The following is a 26,286-nucleotide window of genomic DNA, read 5'->3' on the forward strand; positions in this document are numbered from 1 at the left end:
CAATTCATTGGCCAACAGTCAGTTGGGCGGCAAAAATGTACATTTCTCAAAGAAAAGGTCACTCACCCCTTGCCCCAAACAGGCCAGCGCGGGGATCACTTTCTCCTGGGCGATGCATTGCAGGATCCGGGGGGCTCCATAGAGGCCTCCCATACAGGAGGCCAGGGATGAGATGTACAAGCCCAAAAGGAATAGGAAGCCCACTAGGGACACCTGTATGAGGAAGCAGTTTCATTAGTCAACATCAGAATCTGCTTCTGCTCCCTTCTGCTCCCCTGGTACCCACCCACCCACACCCCATCTGATCATAAATCCTCCAGATTCGACATCTTAGATAAATTCCAAACACCTCAGATCCACCCCACCTGCTTGGCATTGCCACCATTTCAGTTTGACCCACCATCACTTCTTGTATGGACTACACAGAGCTTCTCAAATTGACTGTGTCTGATTCATCCAGTTCAGTTGCTCGGTTGTGTCCGACTCTGCAACCCCATGAATGGCAGATTCATCCAGAGCGCTTGTTAAAACACAGATTTTCTGGGTCTTACCTCACAGTTTCTTGATTCAGTAGGTCTGGTATATGGCCCAAATTTTGGATATCTAACAAGTGTGTGCATTCTCAGCTGCTTCAGTCATGTCTAATTCTGTGCCACCCTCTGGACTGTAGCACCTGGACAGGCACCTCTGTCCATGGGATCTTCCAGGCAAGAATACTGGAGTGGGTAGCCATTCCCTTCTCCATGGTCTAACAAGGGCCCAGGTGATACTGATGCTGATGGCCTGGAGACTATCCTTTGCGAACCACTGACAGCAACAATGCTAAGGGCTAAGTTCTGTCCCCAGGCCTCTGCCAGCATGACCTACATGCACACTGGTCATAATGAATGCCCCTGCGATAGAAGTATCAATGGCTCCCCAATGCCCTGCCATACCTGGCCCTTCTTGGTCTGTGACACTTCCAGTCCCACACTCTGCACACTCAGAATGCATCAGCATGATTTCTCTGCTTGCTGGAACCCTCTGTCCACATCCCTAAGCCACTCACTGTCTGTCTCTTAAACTCCCAATTGTGCTTCAAGACTCAGCATAAACTTCCCCTCCTCCATGAGCCCACCCGCCAGCCCCTGACATGAGTGGGCGCTCCTCAGGGCTCTGCTGCGCCTCAATGTGAGGCTGGGGAGCACCAGACACTCTATTTCCTCCACTGGCTTCACTTCCATGGGGCTCCTGTTTAGTTCATCCTGGTCCACTTGGTGCCAATACAGAGATGTAAGTGTTAAGTGAGAGAGTGAGATCCACAGAGCCCACAAGGCACCAGCAGATAGGAGAGAGGGCAGAGTTGCTCTGCTTGGTGTCCCCTTGCAAAGATCAGTGCTGCTGGTGTGCAGCTGTGTCCCACACTGTCTGTCATGAGTCCCTGAGCCCACAGCCCCCTCCTGAGCTGAACTTCATCTACACCCACAGGAAAGTCTCTCCCTTTTCTTAAGTATTTGAGGTGCCATTTCCTTTCTATTGATATTTTACTTTAGGCAAATGGCCTGGACCGCATATTTTAAGCGCTCATTTGTCCAGCTGTTATAGCTGCACTAGATTTCATTTTCCATTTTGTCCCTTATACCCTTCTCCATGAAGACGTTCCTCACCCTAGTTTTTACTCCTTGCTTTAACAACGCATCAAGCTATACTGAACATAAACTAGCATGAAAAATCTGTATCAGCCAGGATTCTTGACAGGAAATATTTTTTAAGCATGTGTTTATAGGATACTGGAGGGTCACAGAATCATCAGAAGGCTGAAAGATGAGGCTTGGAAAAAGGCAAGACCCAAAGCTAGCAGCACATTCAAATTCCTGAACAGGAGCAGTCTGATCAAGATGCTACCAGCACCTGCTGCCCCAAAGATGAATTCTCACCACCACCTTACCTTTGCAGCATTCATAACATTTGAAGCATCTGGTGGGCCCAGCCTAAGTCACACGCCCTACCAGGGGCTCAAAGGGACAGGCAAGCAAGAGTCTGGTCATTTGGGGGTCCTATAATAATAAATGGGGATCACTCCCTTCAAGACCTCACATCGGTAAATAACCCTCAAACAGTCAGGGAGGTCAGAAGTTTTGTGGATAAGCCTAAGGTCCACTAAAGAGCCTACCTTTTGCTTAATTCAGTGTGGATTAGTTCTCTTAAATGCATTCAGTTCAGTTCAGTTGCTCAGTCGTGTCCAACTCTTTGCAACCCCATGAATCACAGCACGCCAGGCCTCCCTGTCCATCACCAACTCCCAGAGTTCACTCAGATTCACGTCCATCAAGTCAGTGATGCCATCCAGCCATCTCATCCTCTGTTGTCCCCTTCTCCTCCTGCTCCCAATCTCTCCCAGCATCAGAGTCTTTTCCAATGAGTCAACTCTTCTCATGAGGCGGCCGAAGTACTGGAGTTTCAGCTTTAGCATCAGTCCTTCCAAAGAAATCCCAGGGCTGATCTTCAGAATGGACTGGTTGGATCTCCTTGCAGTCCAAGGGACTCTCAAGAGTCTTCTCCAACAACAAAGTTCAAAAGCATCAATTCTTCGGTACTCAGCCTTCTTCACAGTCCAACTCTCACATCCATACATGACCACAGGAAAAACCATAGCCTTGACTAGATGGAACTTAGTCGGCAAAGTAATGTCTCTGCTTTTGAATATCATAACTTTTCTTCCAAGGAGTAAGCGTCTTTTAATTTCATGGCTGCAGTCACCATCTGCAGTGATTTTGGAGCCCCAAAAAGTAAAGTCTGACACTGTTTCCACTGTTTTCCCACTTCATCTTTATCCCCAATGAATGTCCCTTCTTTTCTTCAGTGTCATGAATTTACGCCTATCCCACCCTACTCTATTTACCACTTTATTACTAGAAGAAATTAATGTCATATGAAATTCCCTCACTTTATTTGTCTACTCTAATGGCAGGTCATCTACCCTGTGGTTAATTACACTCATGGCCCCTCTTGCCAGCATACCATAAGCTTCTAAGTCTCCTGCATCTTGGACCTCTGGCACAGAGCATTCAGCAAGTACTGTTGGCTGGAGTAATAAGGCTTCACAACTCCACTGTAATTGGTGCCCTGGATGTCTTACAAAATTGTTAGATACACTAGTCCCAGTATCAAACCCCTGATTCATTCTGAGATGCAATCATTCATCTATAGCCTTTGTTTCTGCCTTCTGTTGACTTTTTTTAAAAAAAAGGACTCTGTAATAAAATTTTTTCAAAAGCTTTTTGAAAATCTGACCCAGTAGTCCTCCAGTCTGATTATACACACAAGTCACCCCGAGATTCTGCTATAATTGTTACAGAGTGGGACTCAGATATGGTTGATTTTTCCAAAAGCCCTCCAGGTGATTCTAAGGTGTAGTCATGGTGAAAGCCACTGGGCATGGTTCCCTATCTTCAATGCATACTCCCCTCAGAGAATTCTCCATCGCTGGCAGGCATGGTATCTCCTTGCAGAAAGTACTGTGAAGAAGGCTGAGCACCGAAGAATTGATGCTTTCGAACTGTGGTGTTGGAGAAGACTCTTGAAAGTCCCTTGGACTGCAAGGAGATCAGCCCTGGGATTTCTTTGGAAGGAATGATGCTAAAGCTGAAACTCTAGTATTTTGGCCACCTCATGCGAAGAGTTGACTCATTGGAAAAGACTCTGATGCTGGGAGGGATTGGGGGCAGGAGGAGAAGGGGACAACAGAGGATGAGATGGCTGGATGGCATCACGGACTCAATGGACGTGAATCTGAGTGAACTCTGGGAGTTGGTGATGGACAGGGAGGCCTGGCGTGCTGCGATTCATGGGGTCGCAAAGAGTTGGACACGACTGAGCTGAACCGAATCCAACAGGTTACATACATTTGAGTGTAAAAAGTTCTTTTCCATGTATATATAGCCTATCCATTTACAGTGAATGTGAGTGGGAAGGAGATGGGCCAGGCTGGTGTGCTTCAGTGTTGGAAGTAATCTCGGGAACTTAGTGAGAATCTGGCAACATGTGGCCGGATACAGTGACCTCCATCTCAGCCAGCCTTCCCACTCACACTCCCAGGACTGCTGCAGAGCCCTGGGGCCAAGGGCTAGAGGGATGACCATCTAGGTGTAGGAAGCTTTGTCCAGTTTGTCAACTGCATTTAAATGGACTGTCCATTTGCCACTCTTTTATGTAAAACTGTTATTCAACCAGTTTTCTGAAAAAGAAACAAAACGTTGGTCCTTGTGGTTGAATGTAACAACTCCATTCTCTCTCTCCCCCACCTGAGTCCTGCCCCTTCCTTGTCACCCATCTGCCCTTGTGGGGAGCACTGAGGACAGCTTAGATACCTGGCGTAGAGCAGAGCTCTACAGGTACGGCAGTGAGCTCCATGGCTCTGCTCCAAGCCTTGTAGAATTTAATCATTTCCTTTATTTATCTGGGACTGTAAACTTAACTACCTGTGCCAGTAAAGGTAGAAGTGAGAATTTTTTTGTGCAGATATGTGTCAACAGTTCTTTAGGAAAACCCTTCTATCATCTACCTGTGTGAGTCACCACAAAATGCTGTCTTCCTAATATATTACCTGGGGTGTGAACTACCCTTATTTCTTTTTCCATAACTGCTGATGAAAAGCATTAACTTGTCTCTCTGTTCCTGGTACTTGATCCCAGCTCCCATGGTAACTCCAGCCACTGAAAGATCCTGCCAACCCCACTGGCCACTCCCTTCTCTTGAAGAATTTGGTTTAATAAGGTCATTTCCAAAGTACTCATTCTGCCTCATCCAATTCCTGTGGCCCTTTGACATTACTGAGGAGTACATCCTGACACCTTTACCCCTTTACAATACCAAGCAGTTCCCCCTTTCTGCAGACATGAGCTTTCTCATACTGTCCTCATTCCACAAGGTGACCAGCATCTCCACTTTCAGCCAAAGGTTTTCTCTCACTTGACAGCCACTTTCCCCAAGGAAACATGTGGGCTTCCCTTGTAGCTCAGTTGGTAAAGAATCCGCCTGCAATGCAGGAGACCCGGGTTCAATTTCTGGGTTGGGAAGATACCCTGGAGAAGGAAATGGCAACCCACTCCAGGATTCTTGCCTGGAGAATCTCATGGACTGTAGCCTGCCAGGCTCCTCTGTCCATGGAATCGCAAAGGTCGGACACGACTTAGCGACTAAACCACCACCACAAGGAAACATGGTTGACTTCACTTCCTGAGAGGCAGAGCTGTGTCCAGGAGAGAGAGCAGAGGACAGGCAGGCGGGGCTGGGTGGCTGTGCTGGGCCAGGCTTGCCCCCAGCTACGAGCCCTGCCTCACTCCACGTGCAGCTCGTGAACGTGGGAATCGTGACTGCCAAATCCGAGGGTGATGAGAGTGTTCCCTGTGCCACGGCTCATTTTTCACAGGCATGCTTTGAAGATACTCCTCCTATTAATCTGTTCTTATTCTGCTAGTTAGCAAGCTCCAGGGCTCCTAAAATATATGGTCTTTTTGATGTGTAATAAACACTTCTTGGGTTTCATATAAGTTTATTGTAAAGCAATCAGTCTATTTCATTTTAGCCCTACTAATACCTGCTGTTTATACAATTCCTTTTTCTATAACTGAATAATATTGAGATGGACACTTTGGGGGCTTTTCCTATTCAGTTTAACATGTGGATTAATAGGGGAAAAAAATGTCCCCACCTGAAAATGTGCACTGTCTGTAAAGGTATCCCCGTAGGGGTATGTCTGTGTCTGGTCACTCAGTTCTGACCAACTCTTTGCGACCCCATGGACTGTAGCCCACTAAGCTCCTCTGTCCATGGAATTTTCCAGGCAAGAATAGTGGAGTGGCCTGCCATTTCCTACTCCAGGGGATCTTTCCAACCCAGGGATCAAACCCACATCTCTTGTTCCTGCATTAGGAAGTGGATTCTTTACCACTAGCGCCACCTGGGAAGCCCATAGGAGTGTGTAGGGGAATCAAAATGTAGTAAGCATCAACCGCACACCAGGGATTGCGCCTCACAAAGATGACCTCAGAGTCACTGCGACATAGTCAAGATTTTCAGAAAGCTTGACGCCCGACAGCCAGGGAAAATTTCCTCTGGGGTAGGGATATAAAGTGAAAAGAAACTTCTGAGAGGAACCATGGGCTGGGAAGCCAAATAATTAGAAATAGATCAGAGGAGTGGCAGGAAACCCAGAAAGAAACAGAGGACTGACCAGCTGCAGGTCAGTGGAAAGGAATCCAGGGTAGCCGGCAGCCGCTGAGGACAACTGTTCTGGCAGAAAAGGCCTGAGAGGAAGAGAAGGAGGTGCTCAGAGGCGCTTGCTTCCTTAGGAGGAGAGTCAAGGGCAGAGGCCACAGGTCTGGGCCCAGGCAAGACCCTCAGGGCACACAGACCAGGAGGAAGAGGCCTTGCTTTCTTGGGGCCCAGGAGAGCTCAGAGATGGGCTGGCTCAGGACCAGGACACAGCTAAGACAGGGGACAGAGCGGGGGGATGAACAGTTTATTAAACACCACATCAGGGTGGCAGGGTACCGCACCAGCCAGCCTCTCAGACACCCTTCCCTCCTCCGGGTGCCAAGAGTGCAGCTGCCTGTGGCCCAACTTACTCCCTAAGTGTAGTCCCTGCTGCTGCAGCCCAGTCAGTGCCAAGGAGGGCAAGAAGGAAAACTCAGCATTCGTGGCTTTCAGGGGGAATCTCACTTGGTCCTCTTTTTGTGGGACCCCAGGGCAGAGTGGGGTGGGCAGCACACTAGGGAGTCGCTATTGCAGAGTTGCTCTGAGCAGTTCAGTCCCTGTTCCCGCACTTGTGGCGCCGGCCTCTGATTGCTACTGACAACCAAGGATACTATCTTTTCTTTCTTGCACAGGCTTTACAACTGCCTGTTCCGGGAAACAGTCTTGTGTCCTCTCCAAACCCCATTTTCCACCTCTCACCTGCTGTGTGCATAGTGATCTGCCTGCATGCTGCCGCCAGGCAGGGTTTAGCAGGTGCCCCAGCCACCAGCGAAGTGCGGGCCTGCCTGTCTCACTGCCTTTCAAATGAGTCCCCCACCCCCAACCTCCATGTATAAGTCTATGATTAGAGGTGGAATCTCCACCCTGAAGTCTCCCCGGGGCTGCTGGTGAAAGCTGTTCTTACTCTCTTATCTGTGGCCTTCCTGGGACACGTGCTGCCCTCTCACGCACACCTATTCTTAGCTTCCCTGCAAAACAAGGGAAGGAATGGAGAGAGGGGCCCTGCCCAGGGGATCATTTGACTCTTTTCATCCAGATCAGAGTCTCTGATGGTTGAAAGGGCCTCTGTGGGGGAATCCACAAGAAAGAACCGGCTCAAGAAGGGGCAGAGCTTGCTGGCATGGTGTGGACAGCAGCTGGCCGCTCCCTCAGTCCAGGCCCAGCTACTCCCGGAGGCCTTTAGTCACTCTAACGGAGCCCAGCTTTTCATTCCACAGTTAGAGAAGAGGCCCCTGGGAGATGAGACATGAGACGGCAGCAGCAAACACAGACATACAAATGAGGGGCCCTGACTCCTTCCTTGAGAGTAAACCCTGCTCACCTGGGGGGTCTGAGACCTGGGAGGTGGATGTCAGTGCTCTCACTCCCTGAACTGCTCCCCCTTGCAAACCTTCTTGCAAGGTAAGGCCAAGACACTTTCCCACCCCCAAAAATAAATATCACCTTGACACTGGCGTCTACACACCTGAAAAAGAAACCCGCACTAATGTGAAAAGCAAGCCCAAACATAGCTCTAAAATGTAAGTTCAGCGTTGCCAGCCCCAGGCTGCCCCAAGCAGCACCCCTCTATGTACCTGCAAGGCAGCTTTGCAAAGCCTCATACCAGAGAAAAAGGTGCTTTTTCCGCAATAAGAGCAAAGATACTCAGGAGTTAACTGAGTAAGGACACCTCCCTGGCCTGGCGCTTCTTTCTGATACATGACGGGAATCTCAGGGTCCACTTTCCCCCAGGGAACTTAAGGGAAGACAGGAGTTTTGGGGGATTTCCAGCAAAATGTCTGGAAGTCTTAATCTCCTGGGTTCTAGAGATGCCAAGTGAGTGTCCTTGACTGTCACATGACCTCCAGCCTGTTCAGAGGCTGTGGAACATGAGGACTTGGCTAAACATCTTCAGGCCAGTGTAGTGCTCAGGAAAACAAAGATGCAGTATCCAAATCCATCAGGCCATCCCCTGGGGAGCCCGAGAGGACAAGGGGCCTCCGACCCTGCCTCCCACCACCCCTCACCTTGGCGCTGGGCTTCCTGCCCTCTTTTCTGTTCATCAGCTTCCTCCTTATCGGTTTCTTGTGAGTAGCTTTCTGCTCACAGTGGAAGGGAGGCTATTGGCAATAATGAAGGATTGTTGGAGCTGGGGATCTCAGGTGACCAGATTCTTTGTTTCTGCTCTGATTTTTGACATGCAGGGTTGCCTGTGTCCCCTGTGTTATTTAGCACCTGCCTGCATGTGTCTTCTCTGATGTGGTTACCCAGGTCTAGGGATACATATGAAGGACCTGTACCTTTCCCATGGCTTAGGCCACTGTACTGTAGTCCTGGGCCGGCGACTACATGGATTCCCCATCCAGGATACAAAGGGGAGGCAGCCATTGCTGCTCAGAGCTGGTCAACGACCTGCCGCCTGAGCCCACCAGGCTGCAGGACTCACCCACCTTTTCCGCTATCAGGAAGTCATAGCGAAGGGCCTCTCGGGTGCAGATGGCGCCAAGCAGGAAGACAAAGACAATGTACAGAAACCACCTGCAAGAAACCCAAGAGCAGAACGGGGCTGCCACCTGACATCACTCAATCCCGTCCCACTCCACCCTCCTCAGCCTGAGGGCTCCCCCAGGGAACTGTCCCCAAGGACAGAGAATGGCCATCACGAAGGCTCCCCAGATTGTCTGGGGGCACTGCCAGTACTCTTGTCTCCTCTAGCATATTTCATATAAATATATATAAACATATCATTTCACATAAATGTGTAGAAATGTATCATTTGCCTCTTATGGAGAAAAACACACAGAGGTTTTCTGGGGTGGGGAGCAGCCCAGCTGGCCAGGATGCAGGCCACGGCTGACTGGCAGGTCTGCACCCCGTCTTCCTGCAGCAGAACAAGCCGATGAGCTGTCAGGCCTCGGAGTCCCGCTGTTCCCTGGCCCCCAGGTGACAGAGAGCCAAGCCGAGTGTGAAAGGCCAGCCAGCAGTGACCTGGCTCTGCCCTTACAAGCCCTGTGACCTCGATGAACTCACATGAACCCAGTGGCCTCATTCCCGTCTGGACAGTAGGAGGATGGGCCAAAGGCTCCTCCTGGGACCTCCCAGCTGTGACCAAAAATGAGGCAGGGCTCTTTCCTTTCCTTCTAGACACACTCCCTTATCTTTGTCAGCCTCATTTTCCTCCCAGAGAGATCACCTTATTTAGCACAAAATAGACAAGTGCTATATGCCTGGCTAGGAGCCACAGTGCCATTACAACAAGCTAAAGCAAACTCAGCAATGATGAAGAGGTGTATTCATATATTTTTGAAACATCACGGTTAAAATAATGCAGGTATTTTAATCCTTGTCATGTCTGGGATTTCATTACCTTTCACACCTGCATAGTGAAGGCAGAGGAGCTTCTTCCCATAGTGCAGAGAGAAAACAGAGATTCTAGGTCAGAATCAGACCCAAGGCACCCAGCCTGCTCACATGGGTGGCACAGTGTGAACTAACACAGGGAAGCCTGGCAGCCTTGGGGCAGCACTGGGGAGGCAAGCTGGGAGAAGAGGAGAATCAGCCTCTGAGTTCCTACTGTGCGCCATTACATACAGCATCTCCTCCACAATCTACAGGACACATGTGTTCTCATTAACCCCATTTTACAGAGATGAAAATGGAGGCTCAGAAGGTTAATTGTCTGAAGTCCCCCAGACAATCAGCGGAGGGGAGTAGTATGCAAATCTTATTTTGTCTGCAAAACTCTTCCTTTTTATATTCCCTGCAATGGTCCTGGAAACTCAATGGTTACAAAATGTCCAAGTTCAAAATGGGGGTGGGGAAGGGGAGGGGCAGGAGGCTGAGGGAAAAGGAAAAAAGGAGTCCACCTTCTTAACGACCCCCTTCCTTACTGCATTCCCAGGCGGGGGGGATGAAAGAGTGAGCATCTAAACCCACCAGACATGAATTTTCCAGCTGGCTGAGTGTTAAAAGGAGGATTGGAATATAGAATAGATTGGTCACATACAGGGCACTCTTAGAACAAAAGGAGCAATCCCCTCTTTTGCCTGGGGTTTTCTCTCCCTCTCTCCAGCTGATTGCCACAAGGGGAACTTACGAGATGCCAACGGCTACTAGGGAGCCCAGGGGGATGCTGGCAGCAGGTTCCCTGAGGTCGCCCCCCATGTTGAAACCGGCCATGACTCCTGAAAGACACCCAGGCAGGAAAGAAGGGTGAGCAGCATCCTCCACACATCCCCTTCCCCTCCTCGGGGCCTCCCTGGAAGGGATCCTCGGGCATGCCCTCCCATCTGCGGCTCTGCAAAGTGCACTTCTCAGTCTCCCCTGGCAACTGCGGAGGCATCCTCAAGGCGTGAAAGGGACTTTTGTGGGTTGGCTGATGCTCAGGAGGAGAGCTCGACTAGCGACAAAAGCATCTTATGGCCCAGTGTAAAGTAATGAGGGCTAGGGAGGTGGCGGGCAGGCCACACAAAGGTCCCAAGGCCACATGCTGAGCTCTGAGCTCTGCCTTCCAGCCGGACAACACCCAGGAGAGACTCAGCCTTAGCAAAGAACCCACCCCTGCCTGCTCAGCAGAGTTCTTTCCCTCTGCTATCCCCAGACTACATTGGGGTTCAGGGACCCCAGGGACACGTTTCATCCAATATTCAGAGTCAGCAGCCTTGTTCAAAGCTCCTGAGCTGCCAAAGGGCTCTAAACAGATTCCAACAAACCATCTTGATGCTGCCAACACTGAGTGGCGAGCTCCTCTTCACCGTGGACTCTATTTCTCATGAACACTCATGAGAAGCACGTAGTCATGATGGGAAGGTCATCATTGTGGTCCAAACACACACAGGCAGGAAACCAACAAGACAGTGTGTGCTGAACATATGGATCCAGCCCACACACGCTCTGCAAGCCCACGGGGGTGGGTGCATTGTGAATGTGGTCTCGAAGGACGTTTTGCATGGGTTTGGGGAGAGGAATGGGTCCAACTCCATCAATATGGATTTACGAACCCTTTGAACCTGACAGGGCCTGTATTAAGTGCTTTTCATGCTTTTTTTTTTTTTTTAAATCTCATTTAATCCTCACAACAACCACATCAGAAAAGTAGAATTATTCCCCCCATTTTATAGACAAGGAAAGTAGTGCTAAAAGAGGTAAGTTAAAATAGCTTAAGGTCACACATTTAGTAAGTAGCAAAGCTAAGATTCAACCCCGGCCTGTGTGATTTGGAAAATTGCTCTCTTAACGCCTCTGCTATAACGCTTGAGGGAACTCAAATGCAGTGGAGTAAAGTGAAAGTTTGGGCCCAGAAAGTTAAAGAGGAACTATTTCAAAGACTGCCATGAATGCTGAACTAAGGCAGAGAACTGCACACATTTTGACTGAGCAGTTCCACTACTACGGTTGTATCCTAAGTAAACAGTCAAGGACATAAGTAAAGATGTATCCAAAAATGTTTATTAAAGCTTGTATATATAGAGCGGTGAAAATTATAAACAATCTAATGTCTAAAAGTAGTGTGTGTGTGTTAGTCGTTTAGTCGTGTCTGACTCTTTGCAACCCCATGGACTGTGGCCCACAAGACTCCTCTGTCCATGGAATTCCCCAGGCAAGAACACTGGAGTGGGCTGCCATTTCCTTCCCCAGGGGATCTTCCCTACCCAGAGTTCAAACCCAGGTCTCTCGCATTGCAGGCAAATTCTCTACTATCTGAGCCACGGAGAGGACTGGCTAAATAAGTGATGATACATCTTTCAATATATACCAGCCCTCCAATAACATCAAGGATATGTTGTGACATGAAAAGAGCAATTGTTTCCATTTCAGAGGCATATCTGAAAGCAGAACATACCGTATGATCTTATTGTGAAAAAAACAAACAAACAAAAAAAACAGATAAATAGATGTGTAGAAAAATGAAAAAGGAACTAGAACATGTTCAAAACATTAATGTTATTTCTGGGTGATGGAAAAACAGATCATTTTTTTATTTTATCGTTTATCTCTACTTTTTCAATTTTCTATAGTGATCATTGTGAAATAAGGGAGAAGTAATCCTTAAATGTTTTTTGTTTGTTTAAAATGGCATATAGGGCACATTTTCTTTATTCTCAGTCCTCTCCCTCCCAAGACCCTATTAAAAGGATAGTAAAAGGGAAAGATGGATGCATGCCTTAAAAAAAAGAGGGGGGAGCGATAAGTAAAGGAAAAGTTTCCACAAATGTCTGGAACATAGAAAATGGATAAAATGATACAGAGTACTAAAGGAAAAGAGGGAATAGAAAGGAAAAGAAAACCTTGGAATGCTTATCTAGAGGATCTAAATAAACTGCCCAAGGAAAACCAGGACCACTACTATGGATGTTCACACCCCAGATGAAGCTCTCAAGAGCCAGACATGCCCACAAACGCACTGCTGTCAACTCTTCCTTGAAGGAAGAGCCCCATCCAGGAGACAGACCCCACACACCTCAGCAGGAGATCCATGCCAGCAACCAAAGGTCGTCAAGTGTATAACAAAAATCAACAACAAATACATAAACACATGCACGATAAAAACAGAACAAACTGGCCTGGAAGAAACATAAAAATCAGGACACAGAAGAAAATTTTGAAGAAAATCTAATTAGTAGCTCCATAAACATCCAAGAAGAATATTCTACCTATAAAGCAAGATGCTATGAAAAACAAAAAATAATCGAAGAACAAGAAAAAGACTTTTGGAAATTAAAAACATGATCACTAAAATTAAAAACACGATCACTTAAACTAAAAATGCAGTGGGATATCTAGAAGATAAAGTTAAGTAAATAACCCAGAATTTAGAACAGAAAGACAAAGGGGTAGAAATTTTGAGCAAAGAATAGGAGAAACAGAGAAGAAATCTTGGAGTTACAATATCCAACTAACAGGAGGTCCAGAAAGAGAGAACAGAGAAAATAAAATAAGCAGGTAAACAACAGAAATAAATGTCTCCACCCTGAAGAAGACACAAGTCTTCAGGTTGAAATATCCCATAAAGTAAACAACAAAAAGGCCCACACCTAAATGCATCATTGTGCAATTTTAGAAGAAATCCTAAATATTTTCAAAGATAAAAACCGAACAGTTACAAAGGAACAAAAATTAGACTGGCATCAGACTTCTCAACAGCAACAGTGAGTGCTAGAAAACAACGGAGCACTGATTTTTAAATTCTGTGGAAAAGCTATTTTGAAACTAGAGTTTTAGCCAGATTACCAATTAAGTGAAAGTAAAGCAAAGAAAGGCTCAGAAAATTTACCTCCCACACATCATTTCGGAGGAAGATACTAAAGCAAGGACTCCAGTAAAATGAGGATATAAGCTATGAAAGAGAAAAAGAGAAGATTCAGAAAGCAGTGGTGGTAAGTCAGGAGTTAATAAAGTCCCAGATAATGGTTGTGCAGTTGCGCAGCAGAGAAACCAGCGGGGTCTGAAGCAGAAGAAGGGAGACCCCAGTAGGGATGCTTCTGGATAGGAACCGGATTCAACACAAAGGACACTATGAATTATTTTAAAGATTTGCTGACTGCATATTTTGGCAACAAGAGAAAATGCTTATTGAAACTCGAGGAGAAGTAAATAAGAAAGCCAACATGTAAATATGAAGGAAACTAAAATAGGACATGACTTTAAACAACTAATAAAAAAAAGTCTTAAAGTTAATCCATTTGGCCATTATATCAGGAACAGTCTCCCCTGAATAACACAAGGGCCACGTCAGATGCAGCCAAGGAAGTGGAATTCTCGCCCACCACTTGGCTCTTCAGTGAACCACAACCACCCAGTCATAGACATAGCCCAGAGGACTTAACTTTAGCTGCAAAGTAGAACACAAACATTATCTACTTAACAAAGTAACATAAAGCTATAGCTAACAGCTAATACGAAATGAAAAGAGAAAAGAGAACTAGAAAGAGGGAAGGCACTCATATTTTTGTTGTAGTAGTGTGCACCCACTCCAGTACTCTTGCTTGGAAAATCCCAGGGACGGAGGAGCCTGATAGGCTGCCATCTCTGGGGTCGCATAGAGTCGGACATGACTGAAGTGGCTTAGCAGCAGCAGCAGCAGTGTGGGAAACAAAAGTCCCAGGATCTTCACTCAGGACTGGCCGAATGTTACAAGCTTCAGTTAGTTTAATAAGAAAACCTGAAATGTGAGTTACCCATTAAATTTGTTAGGTCAATAAGGAAATGGCCAGCAAATATTTATATACCAGCTGCAATAAATTTATAGTTAATGCTAGAATTTATTCTGTATTTTGTCATCATAAAGGGGAGTTTCTAAATGTTTGCTAAGAGAAGCAAAGAAATTTCCAAAAATATTGAACAGCTTGTCTTTGAAGTTCCAAAACCTGTTGACTTGTAAACTAAAGGCAAAAGAAAAAAGAAAAAAAAAAAAACTTTTTTAATAGAGAGGTTGTGTGTGTGTGTATGTGTGTGTGTGTGAAACTGTGTTTGTTCACTGCAAGCTGTAAACTACAGCTTTCATGAGATTTTCCTCTTTACCTGCTAGTCATCAACTTGTCATAGCTTCCCTGATATTGCTCTAAAACATAAATATAAAAGGATTATTCAGAATCCCTTAAAATCGGGGATTCCTTTAAGATAACTAACATTCCTTGTCAAAATACTTTACACATGAAATAAATATGACCCTAATACATTAATCTTAAAACATAACACAGAATATTAATTTTCCACACCAACAATAAGCAGTGAAGAGATATAGCCTAGGATGGATAACAGACTTAAACATATTATTTAAAGTTATAAAGATAATCAAAAAAGAACTAAAAATTAAAATATGACTATTAAAAATTGGGAAGTGGATAAAGGAACATGTAAGGAAGCTAAACCCTCTACATTTCTTATCATGGAGTCAATAATTACATGTGACTTTGACTATCAAGTTATAGATATAAGCATGTACATGCAGGCTAAGTTACTTCACCTGTGTCCAACTCTTTGGGACCCTCTGGGCCATAACCCAGCAGGCTCTTCTGTTGATGGGATTCTTCAGGCAAGAATATGGGAGCAGGTTGCCATGCCCTCCTCCTGGCGATCTCCCCAGCTCAGGGATCCAACCCACGTCAGCTGCAGATCCCCCACTGCAGGCGGATTCTTTACCATCGAGCCACCAGGGAAGCTCAGGTATAGGCACATTGCTTGGTAATGCAGTTAGCTCCTGAAGTACTAAAAATGACTAAAAATGGTTGCCCCTATAGAGGGGTTCTTTGGGTGGTCAGGTTGGTGGAGGAGGGAGGGCAGGCTGAGAGACTACTGCTTTACGTTACAAGCACCTCTGCACTATATTTTTTATTTTTTAAATCACAGACAGGTTTTATTTGGATCAAGAGAACAAGGCCGAGGACCTGCCTTACTCTGACCACAGCTCGTGGGACCATGTCGTTTGTTGCTAGAACAGTCTGACGGACAAGGCCAGCCCTGGCCAGATCTCCAGGTCTACCTGATACTCAGGCCCCACTAACTTCGTCCATTAACACCTCCTCTTTCTGAACCTCCCACCTGCTGAGCCTCTGCCAAGGTTCTCACCCGTCACCAGGTTTACCAGTGTCTTACCTGCCTGGCTTCCTACCTTCGGCAATGACTTCATTCTGCCCCCCAAGCCCCTGGCAGTTCTATGCCTGTTCATTCAGCTTTGCAAGGTGACATACTGCTATGTATTCTTTGCCATTTTCATACCTCCTCTAGTTTGTCATGTCATTCTGTATGCCTTCCTTCAGATCATTTACAAAAGTCTAGAAATAAGGAGCCACAAGAACTCCATTGCCATAGGCGCTTCTGTCTAGGAAAGTGATTGATTAATCGTAATGACTTCCTGCTTCCAAAAAGGTTCTGTATTCATAACAAACAAACGCCCTTTTCTTCTCTCTCCACAATCCCTTGCACAGTGATGACCCTGCCTTTAATTAGAGGTCCCACTAGCTGGCCTGGTATGGGGCACGTGGGAATCCTGCTCAGTGGGCGCAGAAACGGCCGACACTGACACAGGCCACCCTCAGGGAAGGGCCAGGCCCAGGTAGCCAGGAGGCGGGCTTTTGAGACAAAACAGGCAAGCCAGAAATCAGGGAGTCAGCACCATGAACACAGAATTCCCGAGGCAAGGAAAGGGCAGTAACACGCTCCAGACAGGAAGCCGCAGGGTGACTCCTGTGGGTGTGACTTCTGGGCACACCTGTTGGATTGGTTTGCACACCGTTACTCCCAGAATTTTGCCCTTGCATGACTACACAATTCTTGAGCAGATGATCTCTAGTTCTTCTGCTGCTGCTGCTGCTGCTAAGTCGGTTCAGTCGTGTCCGACTCTGTGCGACCCCATGACGGCAGCCCACCAGGCTCCCCCGTCCCTGGGATTCTCCAGGCAAGAACACTGGAGTGGGTTCCCATTTCCTTCTCCAATGCATGAAAGTGAAAAGTAAAAGTGAAGTCGCTCAGTCATGTCCGACTCTGTGAAACCCCATGGACTGTAGCCCACCAGGCTCCTCCATCCATGGGATTTTCTAGGCAAGAGTACCGGAGTGGGGTTCCATTGCCTTCTCCGGATCTCTAGTTCTGGTGGACTATAAACGTCTTGCTTACCAGTTAGATCTAGAAAAGTTATTTTGATTTCATATTTCTCACCCATGCTTACGAGGTATTATAGAGATTCCCTAGTTACCTTTCTTTCTGTTTCTGCTACAATTTAAAAATATTATCAATGTTAGAGCTAGATTTACGGGAGGAATAGTAGAATAGGTATTTCTCAGTGATATTTACAAATAATGCCCCCCTGAAAAAAGGTTCCACAGTTAGAAAACATAACAGTGGGGAAAACCTTGATTAAACAAGATTAGAGATTCTTACTGCTGGACTTACCATACAACATTCTAATTTTCATTGTCCATTTCTAAGAAGAGAAATGTAGCACAGACTATTTCCTAAAACTTATTTGACATTCAACACTTTTTAAAAAAAATGAAACACTTTAATCATTGGAAAACACGAAGTGTCCATTTTGTAATTCCTATTTGATCTTTATCCTCTTTTTGGCAGGCTTCCTAAAAATCTTTAAAGTGGCTATTTCGAATCAACAATTCTTAAAGCTGGAAAGTATCTTAGAGATCATCAACTCTGGCCTTTTATTTCACAGATGAGGAAACTGAGGCCCCAAGAGGGGAAGCAATTTTATCATGTTTTCAAGCTAGCTGCTTACAAAACCAGCAGAACTCATTTTGAAGTTTCCTTAATTCAAGTCATGTTATTTCCTCCACATCATAGAATCTCTCCATTTCTTCCTGACACCCATGCTCTTTTTGGACTTTTCTTTTTAAAACAGAGTGACGGCATGATTAATTTGGGGCCACCGCCCCCACCGGAGTGCTGAACTTAGCTATAGTCAGCACTACTTATAGTCAGCTATAATCAGCGCCACACATTGGTTCCCTACAGCAATTTCCGTCACCAGCTCTGAATCACTAGTCTGTCCTGGTCCAGGGCATTTCCCCTCCTCGTTGGTCTTGAGCTGCCAGTTCCAGGAAGCAGTTAATTGCTTTACCCTAAACCACGTCCTCGCCCTATATCAGGATGACGATATGGGCTGCATCTTGTGACCACGTAACTTAGGTAACAGGTTTCTTCATACCAGTAAAGGCTTCTGACTTGGTTTTCCATCCTAGTCCTGAGGCCTTTTACATCTCTTCACCGACTCAGCTTTCACATGTGATGGTAATGGTGTTGGCCATCACTTTACCAGCTTGAGCTGAGGAGGTTAAACCTCCAGCATCATCCAGACCTTTCTGGGCACTGCCATTAACCTCACAGTCTGGTTGTGTGGCACCAGGTGAACTGGGGGGTTTGGCTTGGCACCCTGGCTCAAATATCTGTGACAATAGACGTGGATGGTCAGGAGAGGAACTGATCCCTTAAACATCTCTAAAATCAGCTATTAATAAAAATAACCAGGATAAATGTCAATTAACCACTTACCAGCATCTGCAAAATAGTGGTCCTCTGTCTTTTCTTGCCTTCCCTTTCATCAACCATAGTGTACAGAGATCAAAGTCTTCACCTCTTGCCTATTATTTTAATCCCACTCCCACCCTATTATCTTTTTTTGATCCTGAAAATGAGCATTCTTTAAGAAAACAAAAAAAAAAGGCTTCCCCAATGGCTCAATGGGTAAATAATTCACCTGCAATGCAGGGACACAGGAGGTGCAGGTTTGATCCTGGGGTCGGTATAGTCAAAGTTACGGTTTTTCTAGTAGTCACGTATGGATATGAAAGTTGGACCATAAAGAACACTGAGCCCGAAGAATTGATGCTTTCAAATTGTAGTGCTGGAGACGCCTCTTGAGAGTCCCTTGGACAGCAAGAAAATCAAACCAGTCCTAAAGGAAATCAACCCTGAAGGGGCCTGATGTTGAAGTTCCAATACTTTGGCCACCTGATGTGAAGAGCTGACACACTGGAAAAGACCCTGATGCTGGGAAAGATTGAAGGCAGGAGGAGAAGGGAGCAACAGAGAACGAGAAGGTTGGATGGTATCACTGACTCAATGGACATGAGTTTGAGCAAACTTCGGGAGATGGTAAAGGACAAGGAAGGCTGGCGTGCTGCAGTCCATGGTGTCACAGTCAGACACGACACAGTGACTGAACAACAAGGGAACAATGAAAAAAAAAAGCCTGGGGCTTCTGGATAAAGCATTTGCATGCAATGCGGGAGACCGGGGTTCAATCCGTGGGTTGGGAAGATCCCCTGGAGAAGGAAATGGCACTCCACTCCAGTACTCTTGCCTGGAAAATCCCATGGACAGAGGAGCCTGGTAGGCTACAGTTCCTGGGGTCGCAAAGAGTCAGACGTGACTGAGCGACTTCACTCTTCCCTTGTGGTCCAGTAGTTAAGAATCTGCCTGCCAGTGCATGGGACTTGGGTTCGATCCCCAGTCCAGGAAGATCCCACATGCCACAGGGTATCAAAGCCTGTGTACCACAAGTACTGAGGCCACATTCTAGCAGAGCCCTTGAGCTGCAGCTGTTGAGCCCACATGTGCTCGAGCCCATGCTCTACAAGAGAAGCCTGTGCACCACAACGAAGGACAGCCCCCACTTGCCACAACTAGAGAAAGCCCGCACACAGCAACACAGACCCAGCCCGGCCCAACATAAATAAATAAATAAATATATTTTTTTTTTTTTAAGAAAAATACCTAATCATTTTCTAGACTTTCCTGGTTTCTGTTGGTTGGTCATTAAAGAACTACTTACTCTTACTTTAGAAACCTTCAATTTTCCCTTTCCATTTAGAGATTGTTTCTCTGTTGCCTTTTTTGTTTCTTTGTTAAAGTTCATAAATTTATTATTTTTCTTTTCATTAAAGTAGAATATCCATGCACTAAAGTGACTTAACCTTATCTGCCGCCTTTTATTATTTGGAGCCAGTGTGGCTCTGAGCCTCGGTCTCCCCAGTTGCAAATGGGGATAAGATTATGTACCCTGCAGGACTGTTGTAAAGCTAGAAAGAACATCTATAAGGCGCCTAGCACAGTGCCTGGCACCTAGTAGGTGCTAAATAAATGTCCACCTGGGGGCGGGGGCCTGGGATAAACTGGGAGATTAGGACTGACATATACACATTATTATCTATAAAATAGATGAGTAATAAGAACCTGCTGCTTAGCACAGGGAACTCTATGGGGAAAGAATCTAAAAAAAACAAGAAGAGTGGAAATATGTATATATGTATAACTGATGACGCACTTTGCTGTATACCTGTAACTCACACAACATTGTAAATCAACTATACCACAATAAAAAAAAAAATCTTTTTTGAATGTCCATTCAGGGAAGATGGGCTCCCTTCCGCTCTCAGAACTCCCCTGGGTTCCTAAACACTCTGGCTGCCCCTCCTCACCTTCCACTTGATTGTCAAAATCCCACTCCTTCCCCACACCTGGCTGATTGGCTTGTTTAGCTGTTAAGGTAGGAATCTTTCATCCCCTCTTTGCTCTGTTCTTAGAGGCAGAACTAATCAGTGCTCTACCCTCGCAATGCCTTAGAGATGCTGCTGAGACAGACTGTGTCGAATAATGGGACATTCAAACACTGGGATTCCAGCAGGATCTGTTGACTTCCGGGTAGAGTACAGCTCCAGACAAACGTGTGTCCTCTTTTCCAGCATCCTTGCCAAAGCATGTGGGAAGCAATGGGGCTCACCATTTTTTGTCAGGTGACCTTGGGAAATCACCTCTCTGTGTCATTGTTTCCTCATATGTAAGATGGATTAATAATAGAACCCATGGAAGGATACAGGTTCCATGGGGCCTAAAACTTTAAAAATACAAAGTTATGAATATGAAATGGAACTTCAGAAGGAGGTCATGTACCCAAGGGGCCCTGAAACCCAGGCTTCATCAGCTTCATGGTGAGTCTGCATCTGATAGAAGCACTGGGGTCCTGATGAGGTCTAAACGAAAGGCTAAAGTGTTCAGCACAGTGCCTGATGTGGCAGGCTATTGTGATGATAATTATCATAGACACTGTGATAATTTGATAAAAATCATACATTCCATACATGAAATTACCAAAATAAACATGTATGATAATTATAAAGCTCCCTTCCTTTCTCCTGTTCCCGCTCACAAGTCCATCAGAATGCAGGGGGTGAGTCCCCCTCAGACTGTCCTTGCTCAGGTTCTCTGCTCCTTAAAACAAGACCTCATTCCAGCCCAGCAGGTCCTTGTTCTCTCACCCACAAGAACACATAACTTAGGAGGAGGCCTGGGGATACAGTGAGGGAGAAGGAATGTAGAGGTAGGCTGAGGGCAAAGCCAGCATGGATGCCTAGAGCTGAGGGTCCCGGAGACAGCCAGCCAATCTGGAAGAGCTCAGAAGATTCCAGAACTTCTCAGAGTGTGTGTATGTGTGTGGGGTGGGGAGAGATAGGATCAGGTCCAGGGAGGCCAAAGGATGTCACAGAAATAGCAGGGCTCCTGACCACAAAGGTTAGCGTGGACATTCTGGTAAAGGCTGCTGGTTTCCCACATACATTTTGATGCTGGGTGTGGTCAACCACAAGAGGCCCTTATCCCTTCCAGTAGGAGTCTGAAATTTGGGGACAAGGGTTACACAACTTCACACAATGGTATTTATCCCAGTGAATTTCCATTTTCTAGTTCCTCCATGTATTGTGGTCCCAGGTTCCCAGAGTGGCTGTGTGTGTGCATGAATAACTATAGGGAGAGGTGTTTGTTTTTCAGAGAAAGTGGTGGTATAGCTCAGAGAAGGAAAGTGCTTTGGGAAACTAAACGCAGAGTCTATTCCAAGGTCCCAGCCCCACCCTGCAGCCACCACCACAGGGTGTGGTGGAGTGCAGCGAGGAGGGCTGACTGAAGACCTCGCTTCCTAAACCCAGAGGAGCCACTGAAACCTAGGCTTCAGCTATTCTCCCCAGGAAGTCTCCCGCCCCCGGGGATAAAATCTCTAGAGTAACCTAAATAACATGTCACTGGTCAGAGATGAGGATGCAGGGTCGCGGGACTGGAAGTGTCTGTTCTTCCAAACTCCTCTCCCCTCTCACAGCCTGGAGGTTCTCTTGTTCCAGGAGAGGATGGCGTTGGAGGGAGCCCCAGCCATGACTCACTCAGAGTTAATCCTTGGCAAATCCGTCACCATGGAAACTGCCAATCATCCATGCTTCTCATAGCTTAATGGAACATCTGCCAGGGGAAAGCCAAGGGATACAAATTGCCTGTCCTGCCTACTGTGTTTACACTGGCGCCCCTGGAAAACAGAGATAGCCAGGAGAGGCAACCTATTACAGAGGGATGGTGGCCCAACTCTGTTGCAGGCGGGGACCCCTTCCAGGGCTCGAAAGTGGGCTCTTGTCTAACACTCAGAAAAGAATTGTCAGAGGCGACATGTACTGACAAAGCAAGAGACTTCACTGGGAAGGGGCGCCTGGGTGGAGAGCAAGAGGTCAGGGAACCAAGGAGACCTGCTCCGCCATGTGGCTCGCAGTCTTGGGTTTTACGGTGATGGGATTAGTTTCTGGGCTGTTTCTGGCCAATCATTCTGACTCAGGGCCCTTCCTGGTGGTGCACACATTGCTCAGCCAAGATGGATTCTAACAAGGAGGATTCTGGGAGGGCAATGGGACATGAGTATCTCCTTTTGACCTTTCCCAAATTCTCCCGGTTGTCGGTGGCTTTTTGTCCCATATTCCTTACCAGGACCTCCTGTCGTAAAATAACTCACAGGAATGGTTACTATGGTGCCTGATGAGAGTAGGCAGTTTCAGTCAGTGAGTTTCTCCTAACAACTCTGGTCACTAATTAGCTGGGTGACCTTCCTCAATCCTTCATAAACTCCTCTGTGCTCATTTCCCAGATCAGTGATTCTCAACCTGGTTGGGCCCAGATGGGGCTGTGGAGGGTGGGGATGAGGCCGGGGGTGTCAGGGAGGCAGAAAAGCACATCCCTTAAGAGGGGTGGGGTAAAAGAGGCCTGTGTAGACAGTTTGTTCAATATTATAACTTTATATTTGGAATATTACCAAACAATACCTTCATAATTTAAGTCACAGAAAATAAGCTTGGCTAATCTTCTTAGGTAGAATCTTTCTCAAAGAAAGGACCAAGATACTCCTGGTCCGGGGAGGCACAGAATTTCCAGTGTAGTAAGGTTTTCAGTATGATTAACAAAAATGAACATGGATTAAAAGATAAAAAGTTGAGAGTCGCTGGACTGGCTGATCTCAAATGGTAGTCCAGCTCAAATTCTGGGCTCCTGGGTGGCATCTTCCAACCTCAGGCCACTGCTGATGCCTTACTGAAGGGTGAAGCACCAGAGGGAAGGCTCGTCACCCCGGGCCCTTCACTCAGGCCAGGCATTCCCTCTCTTACAAGATGCAAGGCCTGCAAATAAAAAGGAGGGAAGCCATGGGAGAAGCTTGGAGGGGGCCTGACGGGGTCATGTACAAAAGGCAACATCCTGGTGGTACTGCCTGCCTCAAAGGACCACGGCCCTGCTTCAGCTGGAACTGCTAACCTGGCACCTGCAAGCAAGGATCTGACCTGGCATCAGGACTCCTTGCCAGGCCCAAGGAAACAAAGGCTCTGGTGGGAAGCCTCTTGAATGTGTTGGGGAGGGGCAAGGTGTGGGGGAATAGGCAGCAGAAGGGGCTAGAAAATATTTTCAGATGTTAATGTTAAAAAATTTCAAAAGTTTTCTTCTTCGTGTATTTCATCCCCTCCCCCTTTCCTTTTCTGTCCATTCAAGAGGAGCGTGACCTTTATTTTATTGTCCTGGTGGAAACACGTGGCAGGGAAGAGGCAGACTTTTCACATTGTTTTGGTGTCTGTTTCTCAAAAGGCTGGGCCCTTAGGAGATCTTAGAGGATCTAGGAGGTAGAAGGAGATCCACCCAGTCCATTCTGAAGGAGATCAGCCCTGGGATTTCTTTGGAAGGAATGATGCTGAAGCTGAAACTCCAGTACTTTGGCCACCTCATGCGAAGAGCTGACTCACTGGAAAAGACTCTGATGCTGGGAGGGATTGGGGGCAGAGGAGAAGGGGATGACCGAGGATGAGATGGCTGGATGGCATCACTGACTCCATGGACGTGAGTCTGAGCGAACTCCGGGAGTTGGTGATGCACAGGGAGGCCTGGCGTGCTGCGATTCATGGGGTCGCAAAGAGTCGGACACGACTGAGCGACTGAACTGAACTGAACTGAGGAGGTAGAAGGCAATGCCAACCCACTCCAGTACTCTTGCTGGAAGAATCCCATGGATAGAGGAGCCTGGTAGGCGGCAGTCCATGGGGTCGCAAAGAGTTGGACATGACTAAGCTACTTCACTTTCACTTTTCACTTTCATGCATTGGAGGAGGAAATGGCAACCCACTCCAGTGTTCTTGCCTGGAGAATCCCAGGGAAGGGGGAGCCTGGTGGGCTGCCATCTATGGGGTCGCTCAGAGTCGGACAGGACTGAAGCGACTTAGCAGCAGCAGCAGCAGCAGCAGCAGCAGCAGCAGCAGCAGCAGCAGCAGCAGCAGCAGCAGCAGCAGGAGGTAGAAAAGAAGCTGCAGAGAGACTGGGGAGAGCCTGGTGGGAACAAAACCTATTTGCTACATTGTTTGTAGAGCCCAGTGCAAAAAAATATGTAGGACCCCTTGTTCAAAAATTATTAAGAATTTCAGGAACAGCAAAGCATTAAACCAAGTGTGGGGTCCTCCTGAGCTTATGACCAAGTGTGAATGCATAAATTCATGCTCACGAAGCTGGCCCTGGACAGCAGTGTCCCCCGTATTAGAACAGAAGATTGCCCCTCATGCTTGGGCAGGAAGAGAAAGGCCCACAGGATCTGAACAACAGAGACCTGAGGCCTACTCCCTGGCAGCACCAGTGGGATCCAGCGAGACCTCAGGAAAGAGGGTCTGAGAGGTACACAGACTCTAGGCACGCGGTTCCCAGGTTCAGCAAACTTTCCATCCCCCAAAGTGGCTCAGAAGCAGCAGAGACCATAAACCTAAAGGGATCTGCAGACAGGGCTGTGGGAGGGCCTGGCTCAGAGCACAGATGATGAACAGCCAGAGCCCCTGACATGCCCTGGTACTTAGTAAGACCCTGAGACCTAACAGGGCAAGGCAGAGGCGTGATGAATGACTGACAGAAGTTTCCAGCCACCCTGGCAGACTGAAGGCTTAGGGTCAGAGACCAACTCTTTCCACTTCATTAAGATGAAAGAAACACCTTGTTTCTGGCACACCTGGACTGTAGGACAGCATGCTACCTGCCATCACCGAGACCTAGCTCCAGCCTCCTTCCGGTGACCAAGCCTCAAAGAGGGAGCGGGGGGAGGGGTGTCAACTCAGAGTTGCCTTAGTTACTCAGCTGAGAAATGAAGCTTGGGGCAGAGTGGTCAGGTGGTAGAGACAGAGGGAAGCGAGAGTAAAGGTGGGTAAATTTAGGAGGTAAAATTCACAGGACTTGGAGGGGACTGGTAAGGAAGAGGCTTCCTCGATGGCTCAGTGGGTAAAAAGAATCTGCCTGCAATGCAGGAGACACAGGAGACATGGGTTCAATCCCTAGGTTGGGAAGATCCCCTGGAGGAGGAAATGGCAACCCACTTTAGTATTCTTGCCTGGCGAATCCCATGGACAGAGGAGTCTGGCAAGAGGAAGGTGTCACAAGTAACTCCCCGTTACCAGCTCGAGCAATTGGGGGGATGAGGGTGCCATCCCTGAGATCAGGAGTGGAGGAGAACCAGTAGGGGCTGATGGGATGGATGGGTTCTGAACATGCTGAGTCTAGGATACCAAGAGAAGGTGTCATGTAGGCACTTAAATACATGATGTGGAGCTTAGAGAAGTTGGGGCTGGAGGCATAAATCTGGGAATGGCCAGCACTGTGGGTGGTCCCTAAACAATGGGCATGAATGAGATCCCAAGGGAAGCAGTAGGCACAGCCTGAAGAACCCCAACACTGAATGGGCAGGCAGAAGAGGATGCCCCTATCAAGTGGGTCAGAGGAGGGTGCTACATCACAGAAGGTACGAGAGATGAAGGAGAAAGTGAAACGCGGCTGAGAGGTCAAACACACTGACAAATTTTAAGCACCCACTGAACTAAGTGGAAGCCATTGATGACTTTGGCAAGAACCATTTCACTGGAGAGACAGGTCTGGAATTCCAAAAGGAGAGAGTGGACGAGAAGAGCAGGAGGCAGGAAGGTGGTTGGGAGAGCAGACACTGGCTGTGGAGCGGGGAGAAAGGGGTGGTGGCCAGAGGGATTCAGGGAAGCTGTTAAATATGACTACGGTCAGTAATTTTCCCCCACGTTTTAACAGCTTTACTGAGGTATAACTAACATACAATAAGTTGCAGGTTTACAGTGTAACAGTCTGTAAACTTTGACAAGAACACACTTGCAAGTCCATCACCACAGTGAGAAACACATTTTTTCATCCCCCCAAACTTCCTTGGCCTCCCTCCTGCTCCCTTCACCTCCACTTCTAGGTATTAACGACTTGCTTTCTGTCACTGTAGTTTGCATTTTC

General features: G+C 47.1%; 1 protein-coding gene across 7 annotated transcripts in view; it reads right to left on the reverse strand.

Moving 5' to 3' along the window:
* SLC12A8 (solute carrier family 12 member 8) overlaps window positions 1-26,286 on the reverse strand; it is a 151,174-nt gene that overhangs the window by 33,053 nt on the left and 91,835 nt on the right. For 6 of the 7 annotated variants that reach the window (XM_042232562.2, XM_042232567.2, XM_027956607.2 and 3 more), the window contains 3 exons: window positions 10,313-10,400; window positions 8,667-8,754; window positions 67-213 (listed from right to left, as the gene is read on the reverse strand). In XM_042232562.2, the coding sequence (XP_042088496.1) occupies window positions 67-213; window positions 8,667-8,754; window positions 10,313-10,400 (323 nt within the window). The remainder of the gene's footprint in view (window positions 1-66; window positions 214-8,666; window positions 8,755-10,312; window positions 10,401-26,286) is intronic. The other variant, XM_060418875.1, reaches the window with a different exon arrangement.

Source organism: Ovis aries, chromosome 1, assembly GCF_016772045.2.
Source record: "Ovis aries strain OAR_USU_Benz2616 breed Rambouillet chromosome 1, ARS-UI_Ramb_v3.0, whole genome shotgun sequence".
Classification (NCBI taxonomy): Eukaryota; Metazoa; Chordata; class Mammalia; order Artiodactyla; family Bovidae; genus Ovis; species Ovis aries.